General features: G+C 37.1%; 2 protein-coding genes across 2 annotated transcripts; one reads left to right on the top strand and one right to left on the bottom strand.

The window, feature by feature from the left end:
* Positions 1–1,172: 1,172 nt before the first annotated feature.
* LOC112572224 (POTE ankyrin domain family member G-like) lies at positions 1,173–14,481 on the bottom strand. The gene is made up of 18 exons (XM_025251797.1): positions 14,249–14,481; positions 13,313–13,427; positions 12,137–12,248; positions 12,075–12,104; positions 10,913–11,018; positions 10,466–10,560; positions 9,962–10,183; positions 9,553–9,662; positions 9,206–9,250; positions 8,037–8,103; positions 7,563–7,774; positions 6,643–6,696; positions 6,179–6,275; positions 5,613–5,627; positions 3,226–3,427; positions 2,760–2,819; positions 1,382–1,468; positions 1,173–1,247 (listed from the first exon to the last, which is right to left on the bottom strand). The coding sequence occupies exons 1-15, from the start codon at positions 14,479–14,481 to the stop codon at positions 3,273–3,275; spliced, it is 1,668 nt and encodes a 555-aa protein (XP_025107582.1). The 3' UTR covers positions 1,173–1,247; positions 1,382–1,468; positions 2,760–2,819; positions 3,226–3,272.
* A 2,577-nt stretch (positions 14,482–17,058) lies between these two features.
* On the top strand, positions 17,059–22,417 carry LOC112571822. The gene is made up of 5 exons (XM_025251130.1): positions 17,059–17,181; positions 17,671–17,747; positions 20,731–20,881; positions 21,332–21,426; positions 21,785–22,417. Exons 3-5 carry the CDS (start codon positions 20,801–20,803, stop codon positions 22,380–22,382), a joined length of 774 nt encoding a protein of 257 aa, XP_025106915.1. The 5' UTR covers positions 17,059–17,181; positions 17,671–17,747; positions 20,731–20,800; the 3' UTR covers positions 22,383–22,417.
* Positions 22,418–22,957: the final 540 nt, after the last annotated feature.

Below are 22,957 nucleotides of genomic sequence, written 5' to 3'. Positions count from 1 at the left end.
ACAATGACATTGCAGGGTGGTGACAGCGGTGACTGGTAATGACAATGAGAACACGATAACAGCAGGGATTGTGTTGCTCTGGTTGAGGCTTAATGTGTAGTTTATGCAGTAGGTACATTCATATTTATTTTTTTACTTCTATCACTGACTTTCATTGACTAACTTTCATTGAGAAAATAAATTATGATTACAAACTGAAGAATTATACTCTATTATATACATCAAAGAAACTCCCATCACTTACACAAAAGATGTTACAAACTTGTATACACTTGCACACTTGTGCATGCATGCACACACAAAATACATGCACACCACAAACACACATGCACAAGATCAAGTTAAACAATTCTTCTTCTTTTGTTCCTAATCACCCCCTGTGGAGCATAGGGCCACAACTACACAACTACACCATGCCAGTGGACCCGGTTCTGGGCGTCCCTTTCCAGTTGGGTCCATGTCATGCCAGCGGCCTCCCCTTGCTGTGGACTGATCTCCTCCACATCTGTCTGGGTCTCCCAACCCTGCGCCTCCCCTGTGGGTTCCAGCCCAGAGCTTGTCTTGTTAAATTGTCAGCCAGCTTTTGCAAGGTGTGACCAATCCAGCCCCACTTCTGCTTCTTGATGTCTTGGCTGGCAGGTTTTTGGTTGACTGTGGGAGACACAGGTCTATATTGGAGATCTTCTCGGGCCACCTGATGTTGAGGAAGTGGCGCAGACGTCTGTTGACGAAAGTCTGAATCTTGTTGGTGATGGTGTTTGTCACACGCCATGTTTCAGATTTATATAGAAGGACTGACTTAAAATTTTCGTTGAAGATGCGGATCTTGGTGTGTAGAGATAAAGCCTTGGAGTTCCAGATAGGTCGCAGGGTGTGCTTTGTTTATTCGGCTTCTTACATCTTCATCTGCACCTCAATTTTTCTATGCTCTCAAGGTAGGTGAAACGGTCAGACTCTGTGATACTTTCCCCATGTAATTGTAGTGGGGCTTCTTGCTTAATGTTGACCCACATTACCTCCGTCTTTTTCTTACTTTTTACTGGCCTGCATGCATTGGTGTTTTTCCTTCCTGACAGAATTCTTGAAATTTTGTATAGCTAAGTTAAACAATGCATTTAAAAAAAATAAATAACTTATTCATCAATCCTACACAAGGATGTGAAAAAAAAACAACTTGCCTCTCTAGGTGTTTGCTTGGCAAGAGGTTGAATCACCATCTCCTCTATATCACTCTCCCATTCTGACACCTAAAAAACAACCCACTTTAATGGTTAGAACCCATTTTTTGACAGCACCAGGAAAATATTAAGTTTCTGAAAAACACCATCCGTTCTTTTCAGTGTACAGGAAGATTCTCCTTAAAAATGAGCTATTTTCTTACTTTGCCAAGTTTGGGCTGCGGAGAAGTGGGCAATGGTGGAGGGATATCTTCTGCTGTTGCTGAATCCCAGTCACTGTGATCAACCAGCTAAAAACAGGTAAATTAAAAAATAACAGAAGGGTTTGATAGAAAGGGGAAAAATCCACTAGCATACCAAAAGTGTTTTTTAATTTGAATGTTGGAAACAAAAAAACATAACCAAGGGTGGTGAGAGTAAAGGAATTCTAAATACTGTTGTGGGACCCATAACTAAAAATAATGGAAACCACACTTCTCAAGCCTTCACAGGGGCTCAAAAATAAACCAGTGTATGCTAAGTGAAGATGCCTAATTTCTGGGTAATTACAGCAAGTCTGGAAAGATAAGAATGGTTAAGGCCTTGAAGACAGTGATATTATGTTTTTGTGCATGCATGGAAGTCAATGTTTATGTATGTTCTACAAGATTAAAGGCTTTGGCTTTATATTAACCATAGATATGGAAACTAAACATTATTACATCAACCAGCCCACTATCTTTATTTTATTTATGATACTGCTAGCGTTGTTTTTAGAAAATGTAAGATATTTAGATTGCAGATATTCTTCTTTGGGTTGACCCAACATTGATAGATTAAGAGGGACAACATATGTACAATACAACTTTATTGACCCCCAGTGGTAATTCAAGATAGGCTGATACTAGCAATAATATATACATATGCATGATATAAAAGAGATAATATAAATGTACATGTTGAAATAGTGTCTCTCTCACACACACATTCTCTCCCCCCAACCACCACGCACATTCCTAACAAGAGCAGATACAGTTGGTGACCCCAGGCCACCTCAGCCTAGTACAAGATGACAGTCAGTAGAGTTTATCAAGTGAATGGCACGTAAAATGAATGAGTTGCAGTGAGGATTGATTCTGCATATAGACATCATGTACCTACAGCCAGACCACAAGAGGGAAAACTCAAATGCCAACACATGATTAGAAATTGAGAGGATGTGTGATGCCTTCCTGAGGATTTGCTTCTGCCTGGTTTGATTTTGAAACAGATATTAACAAGGGAGACAAGACTTTTAGTTCCCTAGGGAGAGGTGGAACCAAGAGATGAACAGAGCTGACAGAGAAAGATGTGAGTTTCCGTAGGAGGTACAGACGTCACATTCTTTCCTCTAGATAGGAGCATGACAGGACTGTAACACAGTTATTGGATTTACTAGCACCAGCACTATGAGTGTTCTATGTCATGGGATTGATAATAATCATTATACCTCCATGACTTGATTGACTACCACGTGCAGTACCATGAAGCCTCCTATGTCATGGGATTGATAATAAGCATTATACCTCTGTAACTTGATGAGGATTATTCTAGACATCATACCTCTTGGTTAGCAGTGATTTGGTTTAGAGGTCTTTCATCTTCCTCATCCTGATTGTTTGACTGCATACAAATTGAAAATTAACAAACCAAACACTTGTCTTAGGAAAGTCCTTTTCTTCCTTTTGTATCCATTACACGCTCTCTCTCATACAAGGAATAAGACAAACATTCAATGTCTTCTTTTCCCTCATCAGTTAATTTGTCTCTGCCACCATCTTTAACTGATAAACGAATGTCATTCAAATCACACACATGCAAGTCTTCGTACTAATCACCCTTAGGACAAAAACATTTGGTCCTACCTTTCTTTTTTGCTTCTGATGAATTTTAAATACAGTCTCTCACAAACTATCTGCTCACTTAGATTCTAAATGAAAGAAACTAGAAATAAAATGTAAAAAAGTCCCCAACTACAAAAGGTTTTTTAAAATACATGAAACAAAATAATAAAGCAGAATACTGCTACCTTGCTCCACTTTTTCAGAATCCCAGGCCTAGGAGTTAAATCTGATTTCACTGTAGAGTCCCAGTCACTGTCTGACACCACTGCAGCTGAGGAAACCACACATGAGGACACTGCAGCCTGAAATGCGCAGGCTGGGGTTCAGAGACTTCACTCATGTCACTGATATCATCAGCATCTCCTAATCCAAGCTCTTCCATGAACTCTGTATCCATCATGGGAGATAATAACAATGTATTGAGGAGGCAAAGAAGCACAGCATAAACCTATGCAGGGCACTCTAATGCATGATCTTCCAACTACAATACACAAGAGCATGCTTATATCTAAATTCTGCTATTTTAAACTAAATTCAAATGAGACCGAACATGCTGCATGTTTATAAATGAATGTACTTAAAGGTGGAGCACATCACATAAAAAAAATATAAGTCCTCACAACTATTTATTTTTTGGTGCTGGAAGTGGCAAAGTCTAAGTGTTCAATAATGATAAACCAGAATGTATCAGATTCTCTTGAAATATTTATCTGATGATAATATTAGGAAGTATGTTTTTAAAGATATTGTATCAGCAAACATAAATTAGACAGAACCCCTACTAGGTCTACAATTTTGTAAGAAGATCAAATGCACTGGCTTATCACAATGTTCTTAAACTTGTATCCTAATCTTTACTCTCCATTAGTATAAAAATCTGCTTATATCTTTTTTTTAAAATGTTTCCAATGTAGGCTTGATTTCAAATTTTGGGAAAATAGTACAAGCTTTAATGGATACAAATTAAACAGTATATGATTATTTTATATATTTTTTCCATACAAATAAATATGTGAATGGCAAGATATGTTATAAGCAAATAAGAAATGTGCAAAATCACAATGTTCCCACATAATAAATCCATAAATGTGTGTTGGCTGTGCCAGTGCACATATACATTGTAATATAATTCACTCACAAAGAATTTGAAATAAAAAGTTATTAAATAAAATTGCTGTTGTGCAACGTCTGATTTTATAACTAAATGTACTATGATTACAAAGTAAAATTGCTTCTCAAAGTTAGCCCTGTCTGTTCTAAAAGTATCCTCTAACTTTACAATAGCCTCTTAGTTTGGTATGTTTATAATAAGATTATAATAATAAGAATGCTTCAATCCTCACTAAAGCCAAGAATATAGGAAAGGACATTTTCTCAAACTTGTGCCTGGTGTGAAGAGTTATACAGAAGGCTGGAGCAGATGACAAAGATATACGAGAAGAGTAAAAAAGGGAAAACAGATTTAGACAATAAATACATGCAACACACAAAAGTTGTTGAAAAGACTGCATAGCATACAGTGTGCAGAATTCCCTCTGTATAGTTCTTCAAATACACAACTGAATCATCACAACAGATTCTTGCAGAAGATGCTACAGTAGCAGTACAATACTGAAGCAAGAATTGTTAAAAATTTGTAATGAAAATGCAATCACTGGATGATGATTATGGTGTAAAGTTATTATCTGTCTGAAGAATTCAGCTAGCTTTAAACAAACAAAATAGTTTTTATAACAAGAAACATGTGACAATGGATTTGTGCTGCCAATCAATGGCATGCTGAGATTTCAGTAGTTGTAGCTGCCGGTGGCATAAAAAATTATTGTACAGTCAGGGAAGAGTAATTATCTACCACTGGTTGGACTATTAGAATGAAAAACTCATGAACAAAAGCACTAGTCCCCCTCCCCCTGTGCATTTTTGTGTTTGCATGCATGTGTATAGCTTTTCAAAGCACATCCAAATGTACTATGAAGTTGTACACATACAAATGCATGTATGTACATGCACATAAAGGAATCTATGCATTTTTCATGCTATTGTTGTGTGATATTTTACTGCATGAATTCACACATTGGTTTTAAGGCTGATAGTAGACTTTCAATCACGTGAGTTCTGATGTGTGGATGTTTGGTCAAAGCCATAAGTGTGCACATAGCTGCATGCAAATTTTTTAATGCAAAAAAACATTGTTTTTCTTAAACTTGCCAAGTTTCAGTATTCTGTTGAAAGGTCAAGGTCTGTCCCCAGAAAAAAGTGGTACAGCAATAAATAGTAAAACAAACAAAAATAAAGATAACTTTAAAAAATCTCCCCTTCCTCTCCAAATAACCATCATAAATACAATGGTATTTTTTTTTTAAAACTTCTTGCCTATTTTTAACCAGCTTTCTAAATTCTACTATTTCTTCTTTTACGTACATGAAGATGTAAGTGTTGGAAATCAAATAATCTGTAAACAATGTAAAAAAGAAGAAAATAAAACATGAAGCTTAAAACTATGCTGTCACACCAGAAAGCACTGCATAAAAAAAGGAAAATTGCTAAGAGACGGCACACTTTCTACAATTACCTTCTTTCACATGCCCTGAATTGTTGGTTGAAACAAACAAAGACAAACATCATGCATTGAACTCTAAACAACTACCTACATGACACTCTACAGACTGTACAAAGAAGACATTGTCAGTGTCTATGATATGAAATTACATGAGCTAAAATCATGAAACGCATGTTTTTTTTCCAGAATATGCTGGAGGATGGGAGTGGGGTAAGGGGCAGCCAGTTGACTTTTTGTAAGATAATTTTTCTTTTCCAATACTTTCTTAAGAGGCAAGAGAACCCAAATTATAGGGTGAGCTTAAATCATAGCTACTGACACTCAGAATCCCTTCCACTCAAAAAATTAGTTTGAGTAACTTTATGCAACTTTAAATAAATGATTCTTTTAGCAATCCAAAATTTTGAACAGAAATAATTCAGAACATCAGTATCTATCACTTAGGCCAAACTTTGTCAACCAACCCAGCTATGTCTTTAAGTTTCTTAGCCAAAGCATGCATACAACATATAAGACATGTGATAGGATGTCAAAGTGAATGCCAGACAAAATAGAAGTTAAAAATGAGATCAACAAACCTCTCTGTTTGTCTGGTGATAAATGATAAGCAGGAGGAGGAATTCCTGCTGGTGTTGAAGGAAAGTATGCCTCACCTGCCGCAACTAAAGTGGAGTGCTGTTGTGAAAACACTTTAATTTCAATAATCTGATTTTCAGCCAAAAAGTATAGTTAATGTTAGCAATAATCAGAAAAACATTTTAATCATTTAGTTATAAGGATCTGATTGAAATATCTGGGAATCAGTTAATGTGCAGTATATCTCCAATATTACCTTTTACTTTAGCTATAGTGAAAAAACAGACATTTTCAGAAATACCTACCATGTTCCTTTGTGAAAAGAAAAAGATAATAAATCAGTAAATCAAACGTAATTTGATGAGAGACAAAACTTCCTTGAAGGTGAAAAAAGAAAATAAAGGCTCTCAAATGACAGAAAACAAGGCGCAGCGCTGTATGCAAGGAACGCTGTAAGAACTCTTACATGACCAGGATTAGCTGCCTCGTCATCTGATTCTTCTTCAGAGTTCACGTTCATCTAAAGTACAAAAATGTTAAGCATTATCAACATTGTCATTTCCTCATTCAGATTTGTTAGTAATTGTTATCAGATTTGGCTGATACCAATTGACTAAGTAAAGATCAAAGCAATACTGTAGTATGCACTCTGATTACTACTTTTAGTGGTGAGATTTTAACACAGCCACAGTGTCACTTATACATAGAGTCGGCGCCTTCCGCAACTAAAGTATCCAATAATTTTCACAAAATTGTGTAAGCAAAACGTGACCAAATCCACTCATTTAACTAGATGAATCTTTTTAAAATGGAGTTACATCTTTAACACAGGAATAAGACATTGATTTGAAGATTTGAATTTTTCTGGATGTACCTTTTTTTTTTTCAAAGTGATGGTGACATTAGGGCACACATCAAGATGGTGAGTGACATTTTTCACCATTTCGGAATCTACCTCACACATTAAATTTATTTTTCCCATAATGAATTATGTTTATTCACTTCTACATGGTGTTTGATTATAAGAATCCCTTGCCTTACTTGCAAGGACCAGACATTGCAGTGATCAGAAACAGGAAGATCAAATCTCCAAAGTGGAAATACCATGGGATATGCCTAATTTACATTTTGATTTACAACTGTTTTATGATAGATTGAATCAGTAACAGCCTATTTGAGTTTTGATTGGCCCTCCTTTCATGTCTATTGCTTTTTTACATTTTTTTTTATGTAGAATATGTTTGAAATTTGTGTATATCTGGGTACCAAGGTACAAGGTCAAGGGCAAATAGCTAATGAATTAAACAGTACACTAAATCAGTATTTTCCAGAAATATACCAAAATAAATTTTATCCTTGTACCCTGGAAGGTATTTAAAAACTCACAATATCATGGACTTGAGATAATTCCTTATCCCTCTTGAAAGAGACCGATTTGCGAGGTGTAAGCGGTGAGTCATCAGCAGCCCATGTCTTCCCACCATGAGCGGTTTCAGTCGGCACAGATTTGGAGGTATTCAATCTGGGCTGAGTTTCTGTTTCTACTTTTTCAGTGACTGCTCTTTTGACACCTTTTTCCTTTGATTTTTTCTGGGACTCTATAATGACAGCCACACAATCTCAGACCAAGAACTTTTCATGGACATGACAGCTTTTAAACATATCTTTTTTCAAAAGAAAATAATAAAACAACTAGTGATTATGAGAAAGCCCAATGCCATCTCAAAGAATATCACACAGGAATTTATTGCTTTATTGTTGTTTATTCTGTTGAAGAACAAGATTACAGCACCATAATATATTTTTATCAGCTAAAAGCAAAGCCACAACCATAGCAAATTTTTTTCCAAGTAAAAGTACCTGTGTCATCACTCTCTGAATGCTGGTAGCCAACCAGTTTAGCAAGATTGATCTTAGGTGTTGCTGACTGTAGACAGGAACAAATGATCAAAAGACATCCTGTAATAAACTGGGTACAAAAACTGATACTTTGTCATTATATTTAATCAAATATCACTAACAGACTCAAAGATATGATGTTGACAGTAAAGATCATGATAATATGTTAATACACATCCATTACTGTAGTTTTTTTTTTAACCTGTCACTGGTTGATGACAATTTAACCTTCCTCCTACTCTAGGTATTTTTATTTGGGGTTTGAGAGGAAGAACAGGAATTTGAACACCCCTAACCATTTAAACTCATAATAATGAAAATCCACAGTCTACAAACCCTTTGTATTTTATGCATCAGAAACATGTAAAGATCCAAATTGGATCTCGAGTCATGTTCTGATCACAGCTAATCAGCCAGCCAATTTGCCAAATACCTCTCCTAAAAGCTTTGCTAAGGGTAAAAATAAATTAAAATAAAAAGAACCTAGCAGACCTGCCAAGGGCACCAAAAAGCACTTTGCTCCAATTCTTGACTTTATTATCAAAAATTGAAAATCTGGGTTTTCAACCAAAAAAAAAAAAAGCTTTTAATGATCTTGTACCTTAAATCAAACTAAACTGCAGTGAGTCACTCTCATGTAAAAATCCTCCAATTAAAACTTCTTTAACTTATGACTCCCAAGAAAATAATTATAAACAGTCTTTTTAAATGAGTATATCATTTACAAAAAGTTCAGTAAAACCATTCAACTAACACAAATAAAAGGAAAGAAATGAAATAAAAATTGTAAAACACATATAAATGATAGAGGTGAAATACATTACCATTTATATTCTAACTTACACAAATGAAAAGAAGGAATCATAACTACAGGAAGTGAAATACAAACTGTAAAACACAAATAAATGACAGTAGTAGAATTCATTACCATTTATATTCTAAATACGCCAGTTCTAAAGCAAAGTATTTTATGTACTCAAAAGCAATTGAAACCACTAATTTTCATTAAGTCATAAAGTAAAAGTTGTGAACAGAAAATATAACACAAAAGATGTAAAATCCCAACAAAAGGATGGTGTCACCAAGACACAAGTGAGGAAAAGTGCATTATTAAGATTTTTGCGACAAACCTCTTCCTCCAAAACATTGTCATCCACATCTGACCCTGAGCCATCCTTGCATCAGATAGCAGCAATGTAGATAAGTCATCAAGTATTAAATACTTTAAATATAGTCATGTATAAGTCATCGGAATTACTTGTTGTGAATTCAGCGATAACTTTATTATACTTCAAAAAAAAAAAAAAAAAGTTTAGTACCATGAAAAACAAGTCAAGCAGAAGAAGAGATGAACACCTCCACTCACCCATTAAAGTAATTAGAGGCACTCACACAAAAAGATGCCAAGAGCATAAATTAACAGAGCTTGTAATCTGCCTGTCTTTGGGAAGCTAAGCAAAATTCTGCAAACACTTGCCTTGTTTTTTTTGTCTTCAGCGAGACTGATGTCTGTGTCATCCCCCCAGGAATCAGATCCTGCTCCCCTAGCTGAGACCTTGCTCAGTGTCTCCTCTCCAGATTCATCTCCTGAGCATCATACAGATTTTGTTTTTTAACATGCTGGCAAAAAAATCAGTTGATCATCACCAACATAAACATACAACGAAATGTGAAGTGCACTATAACTTTTATGAAGCAAAAATGTTAGTATTCAAGAATGCAGGATATCTCAGAGAATAAAAGTGCTTTGATAACTTCCCTAAGAATACTTTATAAAGAACAAGAGTGAATGAGAAGGAGAAAGACAAAGAGAGAACATTTCAAAATCTGACACCTAAAGGTGAAGACAGGAAATATTAGTCAAGGACTTGATTGATTCCCCTTACCTCCAGCATCTGCAACAGGAAGTCCAAAACTGACACTGTCCTTGTCAACTGCAGCTGAGAAAGCAAATGGTGAAGCCCCCCGAGGAGTTGCTGATCGACTGCCTGTGAGACTGCGGGGGGTGCTTGCTGTGCTGTTTCGCTGCTGTTTCATTACATGGTCTGTTATCAGTTGTGAGCAGGCATGATGGCCTTGAATTACAGCACAGTCATCTGGCGTCCATCCTGATCATGACAAGACAAAAACATACACAGAGTGTTGAGCAGAAGAGGCTGACACTTAATATTTTGTAAGGAAAAACAAAAGCCTGTATGGCGTTTAAAATGTTTCAGAAACATAAATTGCATATGTACAAATTAGTTCATAAGAAACCCTGCAAGATTCACAGCGCACTCAATTTGGGAATAACCGTGCAGTAAATGCCATTGTAGCCAGAGCAGACAATAAGCTCATATCATGTCCACTTTAGGTAATGCCTAGAATAAGAATTAACATTGTTAGCTTGCCTTTAGCATCTTTGAGCTCCGTACTTGCACCATTGTCCAGAAGAAGCTTCACCAGGTTCACAGATCCATCTTGACAAGCATACATCAATGGCGTTCTGAAATAAGAGTTTTCTATTTTTACTACAAGAGCTTTCAGTAAATGTTTACAGTCTGCACAAGAGATTATGTAGGAACATTCAAACGTGGTGCATAAAGCACTATGCCAGAAATGTCAAAAACAATACCTTACAAATCTTGCTAAGCAGAACACATACAAAATGGCAAAGTCAATAACTAATAATCTAACAGCATAATATACTTATACTTCAATAAAATTAATAATTATGCTTACACCCACACACAGCCATCTATGATATACAATCTATATATTCATTCTTATTCAGTATATTCCAACCAGCTGTCAATCATGAACCTGCCCACTCATCTGCCAACAGGAAATGATGTTACCTCAGGTTGTTGTCTTCAATGTCCACCTGACCTTTAGAAGCAAGAATAATGCGGCAAACTTCCTCTTGCTTTTCTTGACAGCTACATGTAAGGGTGCCAAGCCCTCCTGCACACAAGAAATCATTTGAAGATCAGAATTAATGCTGACATTTGTATACTACATCACAGCTCTACAAAGAAAATTATACAACTTTTCTCTATAATAAAACGCAAGGCCATATACAGCACCACAAAGTTTTTGAATGCTATGTTCTATATCCTATTTTTATGGAATTTTCCCCCCTCACCATTGATAGTCAGTTGCTTTTCATTTATTCATTTGTCCCTTGACTGGTACAGGTTGCTGGGAGGAGAACATGGATAGACATGGCAGTTGACAAGGCCTGCAAGTCACACCTGTCTTGGGCAACAGTGTGCGGGTTCTGCATAGGACCAGTCCACTCTTTCACATTTATAAGACAGTTCTTCCTCTGGCCAACACAGTTGTCCTCTTTAGGTAAATTGAAGCACACTCTTCGACAAAGTGTCAAGCTGGGTCACATGGTCAAACCAGACTAGATTATACCCCTTAACTTTGCAAGGTAGTGGTTCCTGATGTCTCTCCAAGTGTCACAACCATGCTTTGTACAAAGTCATTGGTTCTCCGCACGAATCCAGAGCAGCTTCCTCAGGCACTTTTTCTTGAATACCTGGATATTCTCCTCTCCCTACTGGCAAGCAGATTCCACATTTCAGATCCATAAAGCAGGATCAGTAATACAAGGGACTTTTACAGATTGTATTTTGTAACAAATCTAATGTTATGGCTGCACCATCCATTGCCACTGTTGCCATCCTGATGCTGTTGTGAAAATTCTGCCCTTGGGGAGGGTAACCTCCAAATGCTTAAACATGCTTGCCTCCTGTTCATGTAGATCTCCGTGTTTTTCATACAGCGCAGAGAAAACATTCCCATGATGTAGAAGTAAGTGGACCTTCGTAACAAATTACCTTTATTCAGCAATAAGGACAGGTTAAAACTAGAGATGACAACTCATACTACTTGACAATAAACATATAACCAGAAAAAAACTATTACCACCTGATCAATCTTTGAGTTTGAGAAGCATGTGAATGCACTGGGGAAGAAAGGGAAAGAAGAGAAGGCTGCATATAAAATTACCTTGTTTTTGATTGTGAGGTTTGCTCCTGCCTGACAAAGCAGCTTAATAATCCTGGCCAGACCATCTCTAGCAGCAATATGGAGGCAGGTACAGCCATCTTTGTCTACAGAGTTAAGTTCTACCCTTTCTCGCAGCAAGAGAACTACACACTCTTCTTGTCGACATTCCACTGCCTAATGAGAGAAAGGAACAAGTTAATTTCTTGAATGTAAATTGCAAGTAATTTGTACATTTCTTTTTTACTAATATTAAATGAGATCCCACTCTGCTTGCTTAAAATCATCTTAACTAAAACTGGTTCATACAAATTTGATATTTGTTAGCCTGATAGTCCCCTGAAGTCTTCTTGTCAGTCTTTGATTATAGTCTATATCTACTTTCTCAGCATATATATGTTTAAAAAATAAGTAAGAGTAAAGATAAGCCCCTAACCATACTTGTCCATGGGAAGCAAGATGTTAGACCCCACTTTCCTCAGGGCCAGCTTTTTAGTGAGGGTGATGCCCATCTCCTCTCCCCCACTGCCTTACTTTCCCCAGCCCTTTACGGAGTCAGGTATCCATTCCCACCATGTGGGGGAAGTTCACTGTTATAGGGATATAAAACCTTCACACATCTGGATTTAGATGCCAACATTCTTACCACTCAGCTATCTACTTCCACTTTGCATGTGCATGTCTACTTTTTATTATTTCATTATTTGCTGACCAGACTTTCTATCCCTGCTGCTTCTCATAGGTTACTAGGTCACTGCCATTGGCAAAGATTTCCAAGACTATGTCTATCTACTTCACGGATTCATACAAGTCTCTGTTCAATATTACAACTTGGACCCATCAAAGAAAGAAAACAACAGGCCACACTCTTCTCAATCTCCACCAAAGTACAGGAAGGCAACTTATTAAAAGGCAATATGCAATTAAAATTTGAAGACCAGCAGACCTAGGATCGCCTTTGACAAAAGACTGGCATGGAAATAGCACATCTTGAATGCAGAGGCAAAACCAGAAAAAAGACTCAGTATCATGAGAAAATGGATGGAAATAAACTAGGGTTAAGATCCTTAACATCTTATGTAAAGCGACCTAACGGCTAGACTTAGAATATGGATCCAGCTGTTGGTTGACAACAGCCAGGTCACATTAACATAAGGTCACATTAAGATGATATGACAGCAAAGATGATGATAATAATCAGCTTGACAGCAATGATTGATTTGCAATGTGGCACTATCTACCTTCATCAAGGGTGTACGTGAATCTGCATCACCAACATTAGTCTTAGCCTTCCACTCGAGAAGCTCACGTACAATATCTGCATGTCCCTGGGCACACGCCAAGTGCAGTGGAGTTCTGAAATGAAAGCCAAATCCACTGTAAAAAAGTAATTTTTAAAAAAAAACAAACACATCATTCTGCAGGAGCCACACAAGTTTATTTAGTAACAAACATAGCTATAACAAAAAAACAATTTATGTACAAGAAAGATCAACCAAATCTTGCTTTCATTTTAGTCACTCTATAAATCTTCCCAAATTTCCTTGTCTAATATTTTGTCTGGTTATTCAAAGTTTAAGAATTCAAAAGAGGTAATAAGTCATGTTCATACCATTTCTTTAACAATTTAGATAGATACAAAGTATTTTTAAATGAAAAAATACTTATAACCAAACACGAGTAAATATAATCTTATGCCATATTTGAGCTGTTATGAAGCTCAACAAACAGGGCGTTGGAATAGTCCAACTAGGACAGCTCAAATACAGACATGAGTTTCTGGGTGGAAAAAAATGTTACTAATGGTCTTTAATAGCAACTTTAATATTGTAGGCTGAACATAACTGTAACATGACACTTTATGTGTCTTTCATGTTGATCTTTTCCACAGTAGGCCCATAACCCTGCAAATAAGTGTGTGTACGTTTGTATACATATGTGTGCATATATATTTTTAAAGTGTGTGTGTATGTGTGCGCGCGCCCATGTTTTACAATAGGAAAAAACATTTGCTATCAATTTCACTAGAAAAGAATTTTAGGTCCAGCGCCAACAGAATCCGTCCTGTCAGTTCATGTTTTCAAACATTCTGCAGCCGTTGTGTCATCTCATTCTTCCTTTTTCAAGTTTGATTTCAATAAGCGATGGCCACACCAACAGAGAGTTTATACACTGACCTTTTTTCTTTATCCAAAGGACTAGGGTCTTTTTTCGCAAGCTGCTGTACTTTTGATAAATCCCCGGTCCATGCAGCTTTGTGAAGTTTGCTTAATTCTTTTTCTCTAACATCATAACCTATCACAAGAGAAGTTGTGGAACCTCTTAAACTTCCTAACTCTGGCGATCCACCTGAAGGTGGACCTTTGCTGCCCTGGGATTTTTTTCTGATACTCTTGAAAAACTTCTTCATGTTGGTTACTAAGAACGCACACTCCAATCAAATGTCGGTCAAGTCAGACTGTGCGCCATTTTGTTTCAGAGCCTCATTCACGATATGCGGCCGTTTTGTATCCAGGGGAAAAAAATAGTCGAACGTTGGAAATACATTGGTTTCGATTATAGTCAGTCGATCCGTATGTCAATATAAATACATGATGTTAAATTTTTTAATGTTTCAAACCAGATTGTTAAAATCTGTGATTTCTTTTTATTTGCTACTTTCGCCAAATTTCGTAGATTTAACCGTTTGCTAATTCGACCATCAGCAGATTGGACCGCGCCACGATCGAGTAGATTTCACTCCAAACCACATCATCTACGCAATAATTAGGCAACGAAATAATTAACTGAATTTTGATGCGATCTCTTTTATCGTCCTCGGTTGACTTGCGCACTTTGATCTTGCTCTTTCATCATATAGTGTTTGTATGTGACGTACGTTACTTCGTAGACATTTAAAAACAACAAATAGCTATATAGCTTCCGTTTGCAGGTAGCGCAATATATACCCAGAGTTCTTTTTACTGCACGACACACTCGGTCAGAAATTAATTAGGAGGAGGCATAACTTCACTAATCAAAGTGAAATAACTTTTAATCCACACATATAAACAAGTAGATATATACAAACTTTATCCGCTTTTACCGAAGATTTGATTTAATGGCAAGGAAAGAGACCACGTATATGACGTATTGATGGCTATAGCTATACGCACGTGGGCACGCAATGATCTTATTGGGTTCTTTAATTTTTAGATCAACGTTATTAATTAATGTCTGTTTTTCTGTCTTTTATTTGTTATTATTAAAACACTTTGATCATGTCTTTGATGGTGGTGCATGTAAAGTGCGATATAAATTAGCTTTATTATTACTAATTATAACAGCGCCCATTTTTCCTTAAATTAGATACTTTTACGGCGACTGACCTACACATGTATATATGATGTGTATAAGCATGTTGACATTGTAGAGTTTGTAACAGATCGCCATCTCGATATTTTCATCACTGAGACGTGGCTTAAACAGCAAAAGGCGACGACAGCGTACTGCTGTGTGTCGATCTCACTCCAGTGGGCTATATATACTGTCTGAAATCATTCCCACGTCCTACACGTGGGGAAGGCATTAATTGCTATTATCTACAAATCATCACTTGCCAACTATACCCGTCTTTTACTACTGCTTTATCGTTCTCATATACACCTTTTGAATGTGTACAAGTCTCTTTTTTGTCTCCCTATTGCTCGATACATCGATCTGTTCTGCATCTATAGACCCCCTCCGATCGAGTGCCAAGAACATTTAAACAGCTATATATATATAGCTTATACCTTTTCCTCTGAATTTCATGATATATGCTGGACTATAGCAATTATATGCACTCAATGGACCTGCAGTGCTTCTTGGAGATGTCAATGTCCATTAATTTGACAACAAGTCTTATCCTGACAGTAAAAATCAGAATTGCTGCACACTTTTCGAATTGTCCAGTCTGTTTTGCAGGCCACTCGTGAAAGAGATCACATATCTTGGACTGCGTACATCATGCATCGACCTTGATGACCAGTTAGTGCAGGCAGTTAATGCTTCTCAAGATCTCATATCTGATCATTATTGTGCATTAATTGAGCTTGATTGCAGATGCCCATCATCGGCGACAGTTTTTAGACTCACTCGTCCGTTACGCAGTGTTAGTCGCATATTCCAGTTTCGCCCAGTTTCCAACTTGTCTTTTCTCTCAAAGATCTTAGAGAAAGTATAGTTTTGACACAGCTCTTGGCCTACTTGCAAGAGCACCATCGATTCCCCATGCTCAGCATATATAGACCTTTTAATAGTACGTACCGAGGCTTTATACTCGTTAATTAAAGTGACCACAGTTATATTATCTGTCCTTGACAGTACGGTGATATAATTGTTTCTACCTTCTAAGGAGTATATTCTCTTAGCGCTAAAGAACAAGAACGAAACATGGACGGCATACAGGAAAACAAACAAAACATATATGATCTATAGTTAAAATCCTCACCGTGATAAATTTATAACCCTATTTGTGGGACAAGAGTTTTCTAAATGTTTTTGCAATAATGTGGGTTTTGTTTGTGTGTGTGTGTTTGTTGTTTTTTTTTTTTTTTTTTTTTTGCTGGCTGCGATAGTATTACTGGCACTAATATGGTATCAATTAGAAACTTAAATTAGTGCAGACCCGGGTGGTCAAAGTACTCTTTTTGCGGGCCGGTCTCAGAGATCAGTTCTAAGCTACGCGACGGGCCGGTAAAATACCAGAATCCCAGGCCAGGTGATTACACAAAAAACCTATAGTGATAACGGGTGTTCCTCAGACCTCACTTTAAAAGACAAAGAAAAGGAAAAGAAGGAAAAACAATTAAAATCCATTGACCAAGGCCGGGCCTCTACAGCCCCGGCCACGGGTACAGCAGACTCCTGACCCTTCTCGTCAGGCCTGTTTGTACTGACGTGTGAATATAAAACGTGCACTTGTATATGTGGATGGGGCTAACGTACGGGTGGATCCACATCTCGCCTTGTGTTGTAAGTGCGTGTGCACCTGTACTTAGAGGTCAATGAAAGAGCGGTTGTGCTGACACCTGAGTGGGACAGATCGGTATTCTGCTTTTGATCGCCGCCTCTGCAACATTGTATACAGGTAATTCATCTTATTTTAAGTTTTAATCGTGTGTTTACTATTTATGTGAGAAGGAAGAAGGAAAGTCGGACAACAGGATTGCGTCACAAAAAGGCGGTTGAGAGCTGCGTGGGTGCTTCTGCTCGTCAACCCACGTACAAATACAAATAGTTTCGGTTACTTTCTACGGAAAACCTGGATTCTAAAAATAATCAATATTGTCGAAAACAGGCAAGCAACGATACAAATGACAAAGTATATAGTTGCTATAAGTGGAAAACAATGACAGAAGAAGACACGTGTTACCAAGAGATATACTGCACAGACGTCATGCCAAAACTTTTTTTTTAAATAATAATTTAACTGATAATATCAAGGGAGATGATTCTTCAAGGGAGTTAAATCCTTGTGCATACTAAGTAGTCAGAACTTCCTTGTAGGTGTTCTTGTCGAAATAGACGGTTGCTGCAAGTTTGAGAGATGTTCATGATGTTATTTCATCCCTTACAGTTTCTTTTTGTTGATGGAGTTCACACACAAACTTTTCCTGCTTTGCCGGGTTTCTAATCAATACTGAAGTTTTGCAGGTATGTTGACTGTTTTATCCATGAAAGTGTATAGTCACAGTGTACAGTATCCTCCTATGTGACCTAGTGTGCCATGAAGAACTTCTGAAATTGTGTCATTTATCAAAGTAAAGCATTGGCAGCTATTATCAAATATGTATTGTGATTAATGTGCCTGGTTTAAAAATTAGTTTGAGTTAGAAATGATTATATATATGTCTACAATTAGACCTGCAGGTATCCGAGGATCTTCAGGATTGTCGAGAGCAGATTTATAAATGATATATGGTGCTGTGGTAGTTCTCTGCAAACAACATTAGTTAAGATAAATGGCAGAAAAACAAAAAGCATAAATTTATAATTACGCTGCAAATTTGCTATCAAACAACAGCAGCATAACCAGGTTAATGTTCAGGAAAGCGTCTTTGGTGTGTAAAACGTAGGCTCACAATTTCTCGTAATTTGTTGAACGGCTAGCAAAGACGTGACTGAACCATGCGTGTTTTACGTGCTATAGTTATGCAGTGTGTCAAGTGTCTATCGGAATAATATTGACAAGGGCTCATTTGTCTAGTTTTCACTTCTCTCTCCCTCATTAATCACACACACACACACCTTTATTTAGTATTAGAGGTGAAGGGGAAAAAGATTGTGGGTGGGCAGCAATATTCTTATTGCAATAGTATGCTTGCAAACATATTCATCGCTGACTGCAGTTATCTCATGATTTTTTTAAATGATTATCTTATAAATGCAAAGCTATCAGGAAAAGATAACTAATCAGGACTTATTGCTAAATTAACCATTTCGTTATAATTTATGTTTGATCTAGTATAATTCAGGAAATAAATATTATAGCAAAGGCAAAGTATGCAAAATCATTTTATAAGATCACTCTTCTATTCATTCCTTGCTTCCACCTTAATCTTTGCTATGTTATTGTTTGCCACAGTTTAACCTTTATGCTGTTGCATGCATGTTGGTGGGGTATCTCCCTGTCTCTCATGCATGCATATAAATGCATATATCTATGCACACATTCACATATACCTAGACTCAGATATAGACTGCATGCTTTGTTGTATGTTAAATTTAGTTTTTTTGTAATCCTACAAGGCCAGCAGACTGAGCTTGCATTTACATAGAAAACAGTCTAAAAAATTCAATAATTATTATCATCATTGTCAAATAATACGTTAATACACAGATATATCTTAAGGTGACCAGACGTCCCGCTTTTGACCCCGTGTCCCGCCTTCTCATCGGGCGGGATGCCCAATGTCCCGCTTTCTGGCAAGTCCATCAAATGTCCCGGTTGTCTTTAAAAATCAGAATACCGTACGCTGATTCGGCGTTCTTTGACGGTGACGACACCATCATTGGCACGTGTCCCGCTTTCGCCCCCGAAACGTCTGGTCACCTTATATATCTGCATGTACAAACACATGCAGAGATAATAAAATAATAATAATAAATTTTTATTCAGTTTTTAGGAGGCCATCTGGCCCATATTAACATCAAATTCTGTTGGTTACATACATATTAACATTGGGTGGCTGTATATAAACATAAATTCTTTGTATTAAGGGTTTATAATATATAGTCAAATAATAATAATCAGACAAGATTCTGACATTCATCCCTATACCTCATGTGATGCACATGGTCATACATATCTCCTTTACAAACATTGTTTTTAAGTAAAGGACAACTCTAATAATTACTCTCTAGGTTCTTACACGTGTAATTTTCACTTTTAAAGATACCATTTGGTTCATATCAACCTCTTATATTGTATGTTACATGCATATTTACAGTGGGTGGCTGTACATGATCAACATTTCAGTTGTATTTGGGGTTTCAGCTAAATGATAAACAGTATAATGGCATTCAATGCTAAGTAATTATATGTACATCCTCATTTTCAGACATTCTGTTACATAGAGGGCAACATTAATAGCTACTTTTCCCTTAAGGTTCTTACACAAAAGGTGAACCTTAAAGGGTGAGGGGAATTTATGGTAAAAGAGTTGGGGTATATCTCTCACATAGAATTGTATATTTAGGGCATATTTACAAAAAAATGGTATCGATCTTCCACACTTTGACTATCACACTGCTCGCACTGAGGTTTGTTGTTAGTTTGGTGACGGGTGTTTCCATTAAGGGGTAAACAATTACTTCTCAGCAAACACAGGACCTGTCTGAAACACATGCATGCACAGACAACATGAGTACACACACATGCACTCATTCCACCAACAGACATAGAATAAACACAAAAACTTATCTTAGAGCAGAGACCAACATTATTCTTAAACCATTTTTAAAAGGTTGCCATGTGCTATGCAGTAGTACATTTCAGTTGCATATGCTAGAACTGCTGTTAAGTTTTATATCAACCAGGAAGCTTTGATATTTCCTCCCTTGCTGTGTTTAATTTTTGTCTTCACCTCCCAGCCTCCCCAAAGAATTTTTTTTTTAAGTTTTTTTTTTCCGTAGTGTGCATGTACCAAAAAATCTTTGAGGTCAAGCCCTCGAAAGTTTTTTAAAACAATGTTAGTCAAATATTTACAAATTACACAATACAGTTAATGTTTGCTCATTAAATAGTTTTTTTCTCACACTTTGCATTATAGACTTCTTTCACAAGTAAACCCAGCAGCAATTCTGATCATTTGTATCTAAACATGTAATATAAGTAGAATACAACATGTATGACATCATTACTTAAAAGAATCTGACCTGTAAACATATATCTACATTTGAACTTTGCAGTGTTTATACGATCAGCACTACATACAGATATAAACACTCAGGCACTTAGGCATTCATGTTTGTAGGGTATCTCCCAGCATGTGCATATAACTGCAGGTGTGTATATGTACACTTGCATGGATGCACACACACACCACATGAGTAAGAAAAAAAAATAGCTTGGTTTGCTGTGTCTTTATACTGTAACAATAGACTTTAGATAGCAACTTTATTTGCATCTTTCCAGCTTCAGATTTAAAGAAAAAAGAAACATCTAGCCTGCTTTCTGTGGACTAAAAACAGCTTCAGATGCAGGGATGGCAAGGTCGAAACCAGTGTACCATGAAGAAATCCTACAGCTACAATTCTTTTTCACCTGCTTCAAAGACAGTGATGAGGTGATAATCTATCAAAATTTTTTTTTAATAATTGCAGTAGTGGTTGTTCTAAAAACTTGTTATGAAAGTAACTAAATTTATATTTTTCACATTTCAAATTTCTCTCCTGAGAAAAGCAGATTTTTTTATGAAATGGGGGATGCATGTGCATTTTTTAATTTTACAAATTTTCTTCATCATTGAGTCATTTCAGTTTTTCACATTATTTCAATGTTTCAGTTAGGAAGTCGGTATTTCATTGTCAGTACAATCCAAGTGAACATTTTGGCTTTTTTGTGTCTTGTTTGTTATATTCTTTTGTGTGTATGTGTGTGTGTGATAAAGAAAAACGAAAGAGAAGGAGATTCTGCACATTTGATAGTGTTTGTTCACAATGTCACAATATTTACTTTTGATTTTTTTGTGTGTATTGATCTTGATTTATGTCAGACTTTAAATGTGTTGCATCAGGCTGCAGATTATGTGGTACACAACAGCAGGCAACCTGGCTCTTTCTTGCTCAGACCCAGCACTCGCACCCCAGGAGGCTTAGCACTGACAGTTAGGTGAGTTAAGCTTGGTTAAATCTGCCATTCATTTGTATTTTAACAAATTTCATGCAGCAGGCAGTTTTGTAGGATATATACAGACATACATGGGGCATATTTGGCAGTGGTAAATGACTCTTATTAAAATTTCACATTGTGCACAATTATTTAAGTTATGTTTTGTCTTCTGGAAGACATCCAAGCAGGATATGACTCTAAATTTAAAATAGACATGGAAAGTGGTAAATTTAAGACTTATTTTTATTGAGTTTTTGTCATGACTTGATTCTGGGTGTGTTATTTTTAGTATGCAATTATTTTCCATTGTATTTCCTATTGTAAATTTAAGGATATTTTTGCTATTTTGCTTTTTTAGGATTGATGGCTCCCATGCCAGGCATGTCAATGTGCTCCAGGAGCACAGCGACAACAGTCCCACTGGGCGGATTTACTATGTCATCAGGGAGCGTTGTTTCAACACATTCCATGACTTGTACAGCTATTATTCTATGAACTCTATCACCAACATGGAGCATATTGAAAATGTACGTCTCCTGAACCCTATTGAAAGAAACCGAGAGGCAAGCAATTCTGTCTCATCCAGATCTAAACCTATTTCGATCTCTGTAACTAATAAAGAGATTCCCCCACTTCCTTTTCGGAATCCAGGAGGCATGTCATCCTCTGTCAAGAGTGGAAACGCAGACTTCTCACCAATATCTGGAGCAGATGGGGGTTCACATCGAACATCATCGCTAGATAGCGAGGGCAATGAAAGTCGCTTATCCAGCAGCAGCATTGGTTCACACGTGAATGAAGTGCCACAGTTAATCAGGGCACCACTTCCACCAAAACCGAACGGTAGTAACCTGTATTTCACAGATCCCTTTGAAGATGCACCTGTATCTCCAACAGTGATGCCCACCTCTCAGTCAAATATACCTAAATCTAACTCAAAGAAGCAAGAAGGATGACAAGTACAAAAAGAAAAAAGAAAACAAAAAGATATTTGAACAAATGGGTGAACTTGGATGGTGCCGCCCTCCACAGCCCTTACCAGAAGTGCCACTAGAGGATGAAGTACCCTATTATTCCACACCCCGCCCTTACCGGGATCATCTTGATGAGCTAAAGCTGATGCTACGTGAATCAGAAATGTGTGACTGTGGCCTCCGCATGGTGGATGCAGAGCTTGCAGATGGGTGGACAGTTCACCGTAGTCGAGAGTCTAACACTTTCAAGCGTGTCTTTTATCAACATGAGAATGGAAACACAACATGGGTCTTTCCCTCATCCATCATCACCTTTCTGTCATTTGACAAAATTTGTTTTATCTTGAGGCTGTGCAAGGACAGTGGGCAAGAGCCACCTGGTGAGATAATGGCCCAGTACGCTCAGGAGACAAATGCTAGGGGCACCCGTCCCTTTCCAAGCGCACAGCCATCAACTACAAACTCACCTGTAAATCGAATATGGTCCCAGACACTTCCTAATTCAGGACGAGGATCTGAACCACTTTTTAGTGCTAGGAACATAACTAGAAATGCCA

This window comes from Pomacea canaliculata, linkage group LG9 (genome assembly GCF_003073045.1).
Source record: "Pomacea canaliculata isolate SZHN2017 linkage group LG9, ASM307304v1, whole genome shotgun sequence".
In the NCBI taxonomy this organism is placed as follows: domain Eukaryota; kingdom Metazoa; phylum Mollusca; class Gastropoda; order Architaenioglossa; family Ampullariidae; genus Pomacea; species Pomacea canaliculata.
Note: the sequence above shows the minus strand (reverse complement) of the source record. Positions and strands in the feature narration are given on the sequence as shown.

Coding starts and splice junctions, on each gene's coding strand:
- LOC112571822 (XM_025251130.1), top strand. CDS start 20,801: ATGGCAAGGTCGAAACCAGTGTACCATGAAGAAATCCTACAGCTACAA. Junction 20,882..21,331: donor GCTTCAAAGACAGTGATGAG/GTGATAATCTAT, acceptor GTGTTGCATCAG/GCTGCAGATTATGTGGTACA. Junction 21,427..21,784: donor GGCTTAGCACTGACAGTTAG/GTGAGTTAAGCT, acceptor TTGCTTTTTTAG/GATTGATGGCTCCCATGCCA.
- LOC112572224 (XM_025251797.1), bottom strand. CDS start 14,481: ATGAAGAAGTTTTTCAAGAGTATCAGAAAAAAATCCCAGGGCAGCAAA. Junction 7,775..8,036: donor TTCAGAGAGTGATGACACAG/GTACTTTTACTT, acceptor CTGTCATTATAG/AGTCCCAGAAAAAATCAAAG. Junction 6,697..7,562: donor TATCTCAAGTCCATGATATT/GTGAGTTTTTAA, acceptor TTTGTACTTTAG/ATGAACGTGAACTCTGAAGA.